This window comes from Phocoena phocoena, chromosome 1 (assembly GCF_963924675.1).
Source record: "Phocoena phocoena chromosome 1, mPhoPho1.1, whole genome shotgun sequence".
In the NCBI taxonomy this organism is placed as follows: Eukaryota; Metazoa; Chordata; class Mammalia; order Artiodactyla; family Phocoenidae; genus Phocoena; species Phocoena phocoena.
In genome coordinates this window covers 84182545-84193830 of record NC_089219.1, presented here as the reverse complement: position 1 = coordinate 84193830, position 11286 = coordinate 84182545, and the positions used below count along the sequence as shown (strand labels likewise).

Sequence of the window (11286 nt, the reverse complement as noted above, 5' to 3'; positions counted from 1 at the left end):
AAAGGGACAGGGCTCAAATCCTTGGGTGTTGTACTTTGGAAAACACCCTGAGTAATCCACTCGCTATAAGCTTGTTTTTAAAAGAAACAGGACCGTAACTGAGTTTGCTTGATGAAAGAGCAGGACTCAGTAATGCTGCCACAGGCAAGCACACCCTCCTCATAGCACACAGCTACCTCGGTTCCTCCTCTGCCTGTCAGAGGGTCTGAGGAAGAACATTTAGATAATTTACATGCTTGCAATGAATCCCCAGCTGAAACGTGTTATAAAGCTCTTATTGCTAAGCCAGTTTAAGAAAGAGACTACGGGTGTTTCTCAATAAAACCATAAGATTATAAGCTTTGCTTGGTGTTGTAAATAAGTATTATTAAATGTTAAGTGGCTTCCTATAGCCTCTTAATAAATTATGGTTTGTTCACTACTGAAACTTACTGCAATGTTTTTGGGGTTTTTTTTTCAATGAAAGAACACACCTGTGAACTTTTAAATTTGCCACAATAGACTGGCAAGCTTACAGGTATGGGGAGGTCTCAAAAGTTGACATAGAAAGGTATTAGTATAAAGGAGGGAGGTGCTGATGAAGTCTTTAGGGTATTAGGAGGAAGAGATGGAAGGCTCAAGGGATTCAGAGAGAAAACTTCTGGATTGAAAGAGGAGCATCATGGCTCTTAAGGGCAACTCAGTCATGCTGTCTCCTCCAACCCCAGGTCCTGCTGGCTCTTCCTTGTTCTCACACGTATCACACGTGTTTTTCAAGTCAGAATTCACTTTCAGTAGGCTTAGTGTGCCCATCGTCAACCCGCTGTGGTTAAGGCTGGGAAGGTGTGTGTGTGTGCCCCAGGCCTCTCAGCACAGGAGGGGTCTCGCTGCTGTGCTGGTTTGTACCTGTTGAGACATACTGTACCACACTTCTGATAAAATTATACCAGTCTGCTTCTTATGGAATCCAAAACACATAAATACATAGTCTTCTATGAAGTATAATTGATGATGTCAACAATGACACGGACTTTTCAATTTCATCCAACAGATTAAACCACTTAAAGCCAACTCAAATGTATATTTACATATTTGGAGTGAAGAGTAACCTAGAAACTGAAATTTGTTCAAACACTTATTTTCATAGTGTCTTTTGGAACATGTTTATTTTCCTTAAAAATGAAGCAGAACAAACATGAATATTACAACACATTTTTCCCCTGTATATCTCCATGAGAAGAATATTTCTAAATACATGATGACAACTGGTGTAACCAACAGTAAAGGGAAGAACCATTCTCCAAATGCCCAATGCACCTCAGAGAAAGCATACAATTTAAAAACTGATACTTTTAGCAAAATTTTGATTTGAGTCAAATAGGTTATTAAAATTTAGAAAAGAATTTGATTCAAACAGCTATAAACTAGGTAGTTTCTAAAACTAGTCCTTTACAACAGTACTGGGTCATCCACAGTATATCAGTCACTCTTAGGAATGGTGAAGACATTATTTCTCTTAACATACGGCTAATCCATGAAATACCAAAACGAACAGTTGGAATAAAAATTACTACATTTCAACTTACTATGATGTATCAAGACAATTTAAGGAGTTCATTTCTTTGCATTCAGATATAACTCCATATTGTTTTAAATAAATGCAAATAATATTCAGTAAAAAGATTTTAGGCACGATAATGCAGACGCTATAAACTAAAGCTCATAATTTCTAAATTCTCCCAAATAAAATATCTAATGCAGTCTATGATCTTGCATGTTATTTAGTTGATTTTCATTCATTTTCAAAATTTTGTAAGAATTTTTATTTTCTAGAGTACTACACGTTCAGAGAACATCTTTATAGTTACAGGTTGTCACTAATCTTTTTCTACAAAAATAGAGTTGCTTAAAAATTTATACCAATTTGCTTTCATTTTCTATAAATATTTTAAGTTGTTAAATATCAGAATGCCTAATAGAATAATTTAAATTAATCCATGTAGTCAAAATGTTTAATACGTAAAATGTCTAGCAAAAGTTTGTCATTTAATAAATGAAAAATTCATCATTTAACAAATGAAATGTTCTGTCTTTAGCTACTTGTATCTTACGTAGGTGGATACAATCACAGAACAGCAAAGTATAGCTCCTGTAAAGATCTGACTTCAAGTAGCATGGCAGCTTGCAGTGTCTTTTTCATTTCATGTCTGTTTTATGAGGAAATGCATAGAATCTACTTTTGGATATTGAATCTGGATACTAAATTAACTATCGTGCAGCCAGCATAAAATAAGAATTGCTGACTAAGGGAATAACAAACTTTAGTTCAACATATGGATATTTTAATTACACTTACTTAGTGAGGGGTTATACTGCAGAAAGGTGCTGTTGGTGAAAGTAAAAATGAAGTTTTCAGCATGAAATAACTATAAAAATGGAAATTGCTATATTGAAACTCACTAATATATAGCTTTATATTGTCTTCCTTTTTTTTTTTTTTTTATGGTATGCGGGCCTCTCACTGTTGTGGCCTCTCCCGTTGCGGAGCACAGGCTCCGGACGCGCAGGCTCAGCGGCCATGGCTCACGGGCCCAGCCGCTCCACGGCATGTGGGATCTTCCCAGACCGTGGCACAGAACCCGTGTCCCCTGCATCGGCAGGCGGAGTCTCAACCACTGCGCCACCAGGGAAGCCCTATATTGTCTTCCTTTTGATGGTGGGTTTAAAATCTGTGTTCAGAAGCTATAGAAATATCCAAAGTCAAAAATATTTATTTCAAGTTTTGTTTCTTCCTAAAGGAATGAATTTCCAAAATAGTTTTCTAATATAAATGTTTTCCTTTTAAAAAGCCATTTTTCTCACAAAAGAGCAAGAAAAGAACAAGATAAAACCACGTGCCTTCCTACCCCTGCTAAACAACCAATACATGTTTAAGTGCCTATGTGTAGAAGGCACTCAATTTAGTAACAAATTATCAATGTAATATTAGCAGATTTAAAAACAAATACCTATATTTTATATTACTTTAATTAAGTCTTTCAAAAATAAGTGTACCTGGTATAAGCCAATCAATTTCAATTTTTCATTTAGTTACTGACCGAGATCTCAATTACCTTCTTCCAATGTTCTACAATGTATCAGGCCCCATCTGCATGGGACAGCCAAATCAATCAAATCACATCAAATCAGAAGTCCTGAAATATCCAGCTAGCCTCCCTTCATCCTCATAACATGTAAGTCACACATTCTCCTTCAAACTGAGAAACCGAATGAATTAGATCTTCTGGTTTGGGTTCAACTAAATTCTAGTATTTACCGCTGATTAATTTTTTTCCTTAGGTAAGAATGATCATTAAAGTACTTGAGAAAAATAAATAAAGGCAATAATAGCTAACTGTATAATTCTATATTTGGGTTGTAAGGACCAAAGCAAACACAAACATACCCACACACACAAACAGAAAAAATAAGTCACCAGTCATTTATCCTCAGATAAAGCAATAATATTGATAATCAGAATGCTTGGATTAAATTATCTATTGTTTTCCTATCCTTTAGGAAAGACACAAATTCAAAGCACTCAAAGTGCTGGTTAAGCAAAAGCATGGGTGTAAATTGTGAGTAAAATATGAATACCGATTTTTTTTTTGTAGTCTTGGTCTCATCAAGAAGAGGCCTACCTTAGGAGCATGATAAATGCATACTGCATAAGATTTTGGTGCTAATGATGTTGGGTTCTGAACTCAGGGGAGGTTTTGCAAATAGAAATAATATATTTTTCATAGAAAAAGTGCAAGGGACGCAGATAGAGACAGCAGTGTTAAAGCTTTTTTCTTAATGATTCCTCCTATTAGCCCAAATAGTCATCTAGAACATGCATGTTTAGAAGGAAGAATTCATCTCTTAAGGAGCTCTATTAGATTGGTCTTAAGCTTTACTACAAAAGAAAAAAAGCAATAATTTGAAAAAATGTTAAAAGTAGAAATAATAAAGTGATGTCAGAAAAGTCTGAAAACGCAAGAAATATTTTCCATAATTTAACTAAAGCTTCCCCAAATAAGCAAAATACTTCATTATTAGTAGATGACAGCATATCTAAATGAAAAAGACATCACTTCTAATAGCCTAAGAAAAAGGACATTTCAACAATTTGGAAATTAAACACTACACAGGTATTGACAGCCATAGTAAGAAATGAGTGCAATACAACAAAATGTGGAGAGCTATCTACAGATTTAAAAGCAGTTCCCATTCTTTCAGCAAAATCGGTGACATAAAACCAAGTGCACCAAATTAGCATAGTCATGTTTTCACAGAGAAAAATACCAATGCTGGTTAACAGGTTTCTAAAAAGATTCACCACCATATTTATACATTTTTATTTAAACCTTTAAGATTTTATCCATGCTTATAATGCCGAAGAATATCAGAAAATAAATCTTCAGATAAAAACTAAATTTTAGTTTCTCTTTTCTAACGGTTAGGAAAAAAAGGACATTGAAACCGAGAATAACAAGTATAATTCATAAAGAAGCCAAGAACATGCCAAGAATTCAACCTATCAGAAGATATAATGTGGGTAATCATGAAGTATGCTTGTCAATAGCCCACTTTTAGTCAAGTTTTCCATTCTGAAGACTCTTTTTGGCTTTCTCTTGTCTTATGAGAGAGATGACTTTGATGCACCCCTTTGAAATTTTGATCATCCACATGACATTCATTACATCCAAAACAACACAAGTAGAGATCCAGGAACACTGAATTAAAAATCCAAGCCTCAGGTAGGCTTCCGTTCCTAACACAGAGTAAATGTAGCCATAAAAAGGAGGTATTGAGGCAATCCGCACTATGAAGAACACCACAGTCATGAGTATTCCATTGATGACATTAGCCTTGGAAAACTTAGGATACTTCAGAGCCTCAAAGAACCACCTGGGAAAAAAATTAAAGAAACATCACATTTATTCTGCATCTCTGAGGATTAACAATTTCTAGTTTTTCATTTTTAAAATTCAGAACAACCCCTAAGATTTATATGGCAAGACAAAGGGCCTAGAATGGTCAACATAATACTGAAAAAGAATAAAGCTGATAGATTCACTTTCAAGACCTACTATAAAGCTACAATAATCAAGACAGCACGGCATTGGTAAAAGAACAGACAGACAGGCCAAAGGAACAGAATACAGAGCCCACAGACAGACCCACACAAATATACTCAACTTACTTTTGGTAATGGTGTAAAGATAATTCAATGGAGAAAAAACACTTTTTAACAAACAGTGCTGGAACAATTAGACATCCATATGCAGAAAAATAAACCTAGGCAGAGACCTCACATCTTACACAAAAATTACCTTGAAATGGACCACAGACTTAAAAGTAAAATGCAAAACTGTGAAACTTCTAGAAAAAAAAACAGGAAAAAATCTGCATGATCTTGGGTTTGATGATAGGATTTTAGATATAATACCAAAAGCACGATCCATAGAAAAAAATATAAGTTGGACTTCGCTAAAATTAAAAACTTGCTCTGTGAGAGGCACTGTCAAAAGAAAATGAAAAGACATCCAAACACAGGGAGAGATTGTTTACTGAGTACATATATGATAAAGTACTTATATCCAAAATATATAAAGAACTCTTAAAGCTCAGCAATAAAGAAACAACCTAATTAAAACATGGGCAAAAGATCTTAAACACCTCATCAGAGAAGATAAACAAAAGGAAAAGAAGCATATAAAAAGATACTAAAAATCATCTGTCATTAGAAAAATGTAAATTAAAACAATGACATGCTTCTACATATCTATCAGAATGACTACAATCCGAAAATCTGACAATACCAATTGCTGGCAAAGATGTGGAACAATAGGAACACTCATTCATTGTTGGTGGGAATGCAAAATGGTAAAGCCACTTCAAAAGACAGCAGTGCAGTTATAATGCTAAACATATTCATAGCACACAATCCAACAATCACACTTCTAGGTATTTTTTCAATTGATTTAAAAATATATGTCCACACTAAAACCTGCATGCAAGTGTTTACACCAGCCATATTCATAACTGCCCAAAACTGGAAGCAACCAAAATGCTATAGGTTGCTTCATAATGTTATTCACAATGTAGTACGTGAATGGATAAGTAAATTGTGGTATGTACATACAATTAAATGCTATTCAGCGATAAATAAGAACAAACTATCAATTCATGTAACACCATGGGTGAATCTTAAATGCATATTGATAAACCAAAGAAGCCAATCTGAAAAATGCTATCTACTGTATGATTCCATTTATGTGACATTCTGGAAAAAGCAAAACTATAAAGACAAAAAAACAGATCAGCGGCTGCCAGAGGTTCAGGGAGAGCAGGAGAGGGTAGAATAGGTGAAACACAGGCAATATTTTAGGGTAGTGAAACAATTTTGTATGATACTGTAGTAGGGGATATATGACATTATGCATTTGTCAAAACCCACGGAACAGATCAAGAGTGTATGCAAATTTTAAAAAAATCAATAGGAGGTTGGGGCATGCCAGGCAGTATGTAACCTGTGACAAAAGAATCTAACTGCGTTCCAAATACATGACATAACCTCACTGGAGGGAGTGGGGTAAAAATAGGTGACCTAAGTAACTTTGAAAATGAATTAAGACTGTAAGACTAAAGACAAAAGAAACTGTACATAGGCACTTTGCTCTAGCTGGTAAAATTGTTATCTCATGGGGGAAGAGGTTAACAATTCTGAAACCATTATACATGTATACTGGTATTTAACAAATAAGTAAATTTGTCTGATGGTGAAGTGGGAACCAGATTTCTCATCGTGGGAGTGGAAGGTTACAGATAATGAGTGCAAAAGATTAGATTGATCCATATGATACTGGATTAGAGCTGGAAACTTCAGTATAAACTCATGCTTAGTTTAATACATATATACAGATGGACATATACAGAAATAATTATAGATATGTGTGTATACACAGGTTAGTACATTTCCAAGTTGTCAGCTGGGAGGGCATAGAAACAATGATGCCCCAGTAGCAATGAGCACACCCAGGGCCCATATTGTGGTTTCTAATACCATTGTCCAATAAAAGAAAACAAGACTACTTGAGAAATGGCTGATTCTAGCACTGGGACAGAGAATACACAATATAAATATAGAGTATTTTTTTAGTATCAGAAAATAAAGAAGTGCTCCAAAAAAGATGATGAAGTTATGTCAAAGGGACACAGAAGACAACTGAAAGAGCTCCCCAATGGCAAAAGTTGTAACAATTTGAACAAAATAAGTAATGCAGTATTGGACTCAAACTCAAAGTATAAAATAAATATCCATGAAGCCATGGTAATATATATGAATGAATGAGTGAATGAATAGGGGAGAAAAGGTAAATATCCTGTACAGAATAACTGCAAATAAGTTATGTAGATATTGCACCCTCAAAGAGGTGAAGCATAACTCCCCACTCTTCAAGGGGGGACTTCGTTACAGAGTTCAGTATAGAAGGCAGGTGGGGTGGAAACAGTTAACTTTAAAATTGAGAACTCTTACAAACCCTACCTCAGCCAGGTGAACAAGGTAAACAACAGTGACAATCCATGTTTATGCATGTAGTCCTGATACAATGTGATGAGAAGGGCACTTTACTTCTGTGGTCTTCCTCCAAAAACCCCATATCCTCAGTCGAATCATGAGAAAAACATCAGACAAACCCAAATTGAGAAATATTCTACAAAACAGATGACCAGGACTCCTCAAAACCGACAAGGTCATCAAAAACAACGGAAGTCTGAAAAACTGTCACAACCAGGAGTCTGAGACGTGACAACTAAATCCAATGTAGTATCCCGGATGGGATCCTGGGGCAGAAAAAGGACATTAGGTAAAAACTGAGGAAATCTGAAAATACTATGGCCTTTAGTTAATAATAATGTATCAATATTTGTTCATTAATTATGACAAATGTACCATACAAATGTAAATATTAACAATAGGAGAATCTGAGTGTGGGGTATATGGGAACCCTTTGAATCATCCTTGAAACTTTTCTAGAAGTCTAAAATTATTCTTAAGTAAAAAGCTTATTTTAAAAAAATTTGGTATTTGCTGTATTCTACTTTTTCCTCCTCAAAAAAAAACTATCTTGCCTAATGTTACCTCATTATATTTTAGAGGTTAAGTTGTAAATGTAGTAAAATGTATCCATGTATCTTAATATTCAATTTGACAGAATTAGTCATGACTAAGCTAGAAATTGCTCAACTTCAGAAACTAAAAATTAACTGTTAAAAAAACCTTAAAATATTTTTCAGAGATATTAAAATATCAAAGAGAAATAATTTGTAGGATAAGACGGGTATTACAATTTATAAGTATGTGTAGGGTGAAAAGAGAAGGGCTAAATTATTCAACGCAGTTAAAAACAAACTATTTAGAGAGTAATGCTCAAATTAATAAAATAATATCACAAATAGGAAAAATGTCACTAAAGAAGTAAAGTCAACATCTTTTGCTCTATCCAGATCTCCTATCCTCCAGACTTCTCTACTCCAAAGATTTCCCCTCTGACCCTCAGCCATTCCTTTCTTAGACTACATGGTGGTCTTGGGTTTAATCAGAAATGCTATACCTCAAATAACCCATCCCCTTCGTAGTACCCCATATTTCTCTTTACCCAATTCCATCTAAATCTCTTTTTTGACCTCCACTCCCAGATCCCTCACTACCAGCCTTTGATTCACTTCCTTTCCTACCTACCTGAACTCAGTTACCTTCAGAACACACATCGGCACCCTCAGTTCTCTTGCCCCTTCATCCATCACACTCACGCTGCCTATCCCCAGCTTCTCATCAGGCCAGCTTTCCTTAGGCAGAGTATAGAGGGAAGGTGGGTACTGTATTCTGCAGTCAGAAGGCCCAGGTTCAAACCTACTTCTGCCACTTAGCTGCTGTGTGGTCTTACCTCTCTGTTATTGACCTCTATGTCTCAGTTTGATCCCTACAAAATGGGGATAATGATAGCACCTCCCTTATACCATGAAGCTGTTTTGACACATAAGAACTCCCCTGTACTAGGAGCTCAATTAATAGCTATTATTACTCACTAATATTGATATTAACATAAATAGCACAAATGTAACTTAAAGAGCTCTGAATTTCAACTGAATTCTCAAATCTGCTTGGCATTCCTTTTACTTAACTCCACATTTTCCATAGAATTGCTCCCCAACCTCTGTCTCACAAATCAAGTCACTTCCCTTCCTTATTCACTTCTACTTCTCAATCCCATCAGAGGAACTGGCCTCTTCTACTACTAAGGTATTTGGGTCCATCCAATGAATTCCTCAAACTCTGACCCCAAGGCCTCAAATCTTCTTTTCAAGCACCTTTTTCTCTATATTCAGATGAAGAGGTTTCTCTTGCCCTCTCCAAGGCCAATTGCTTCTGTACCCATGCTCTGTGACTTTAGGCCATCAATTATCCCCTTTCCCTTGCTCCATCCAGTTCCCCATGTATAGATTGATACTTTCTTCTCTCTTACCAACATGCCCGACCCTTTCTAATCCAAAAAATCTCTCCTTCTGTTTTTCTTCCCTATTAAACTCTTAAAAAGAGAAGTCAACAGTGTATTCACAGACATTCTGGCTATACTTCACAACCCAGTACAATACGATTGCATTCCCCTACAAAAGAAATTGATCACCAGTGGCATCCCCATAACCAAGACAGTGGATTCATCTCAGCCTCCATCCCAGGTGACCTTTCTATAGCATACGACACTGCCAACCATCATACTTGCTTTCTCCTCTCCTAATACTGTTTTCTCTTGATTCCCTACCTATACTTTTTCAGTCTCCGTTTCCTCTGCCTGTCCCTTAAATATTTGTGCTTCCCAGGCACACTCCCTTCCATATGCTCTACCAAGGCCATTTTATACATTCTCAAGGGCTTAAAGGGGTTCAGAACAAGCTCCCCCAAATGTGCCACTTTGGCATGCAGAATATTTTGAGCTGAAAGCAACTAAGACCCAGCAGACTCAAGAAAAACTCCTACCTCTCCCTGAATTACCTGAAACAATTTAGATAGGTGTCCTGGCCCACAAAGAGAGCTATTACACCAAGAGATAACTTTTTATCTGAATGATCTATCTGTATGGCAGGACAAACATGTAATTACCAAACATCTGCTCTTCTTATGTCCTATGAATCACCCTCCTACGTGCAGCCCCTATCCCACTCCTTAGCTCAAGACGGCTTATGAGCCTCTACTGCCCGGCTTGTCCTTGGGTCTCATTGTCCTGTGGGACCCTCACATATATGTAATTAAATGTTTTTCTTCTGTTAATCTGCCTTATGTCAAACTGATTATTAGACCCACCAAAGAACCTTGATGAATAGAGGAAAAATTCTTCCTCCACAAAGGCTCGAACACCCTGACAGAAATCTCTGGTTTCAAGTCCTCTCTTAAGTTCTACTTGAAGTTTCATATTTCTCATTTATTGCTGAGCAACCTCACCTGACAAATCACCAACTCCCAAATATGCCTAAAACCCAACATGCATAAAAACAATACCCCACTCTTCGCCTAACATCCATGACCACCACCAGAGAAAACTCCCATTATGAATCAGTGGGATCACCATTGCCTTAGTCATCCAAGTCAGAAACCTGGAGTCACCCTAGTCTGTTCCTAGTCTGGAACCAAGCCCGATCCATTTTATTCCTAGTCTGGAACCAAGCCCGATCCATTTTATCTCCTAAGATTCTTCCTAATCCTTCCCCAGCTCATTCCATTCCACCTTCTGCCATTATAATTTTTGGTCCTCGGTGTCTCTTACCTAGATGACCGCAATAACCCAACTGGTCTCCCTTAACTCTACATTTCTAGCCTTTTCTCTTCGATGCCACAAGTCCTACATTACATTTAGCCTAGACTACTTCCTGTTCTCCGGCACTTTATGCATTTTCCAAATTTTTCGTTGTCTGGAAAGGTGATTATCTAAAAATCTAGACTTTAAGAACTTATGCTTTGGCTTTACTGTACAATCACTGCATTTATCTTCGGCCAATTTTCCCATGTGACTGGTGCCTGATCTTTAAGCCAGTCTCTTTCAAAGGAAAGAACTCACATATTAATTCAAGTTGAAATAATATTTATATAATTGTCCTTATCTTTCTCTCTCGTGTCAGAAGGACCACTTATTTTATTGGAATCTACCTCTTCTTACCTAATGAGAACACCCTTTCATTCCAACAAATAAAGGCTAACAGTTTGGGAATATATGTGTTGATGCC

General features: G+C 36.4%; 1 protein-coding gene across 1 annotated transcript in view; it reads right to left on the bottom strand.

The window, feature by feature from the left end:
• Positions 1 to 4592: 4592 nt before the first annotated feature.
• Positions 4593 to 11286, bottom strand: part of TLCD4 (TLC domain containing 4) — a 38729-nt gene continuing 32035 nt past the window's right edge. Inside the window, exon 6 of the mRNA XM_065894943.1 lies at positions 4593 to 4911. Coding sequence (XP_065751015.1) covers positions 4593 to 4911 — 319 coding nt within the window. The remainder of the gene's footprint in view (positions 4912 to 11286) is intronic.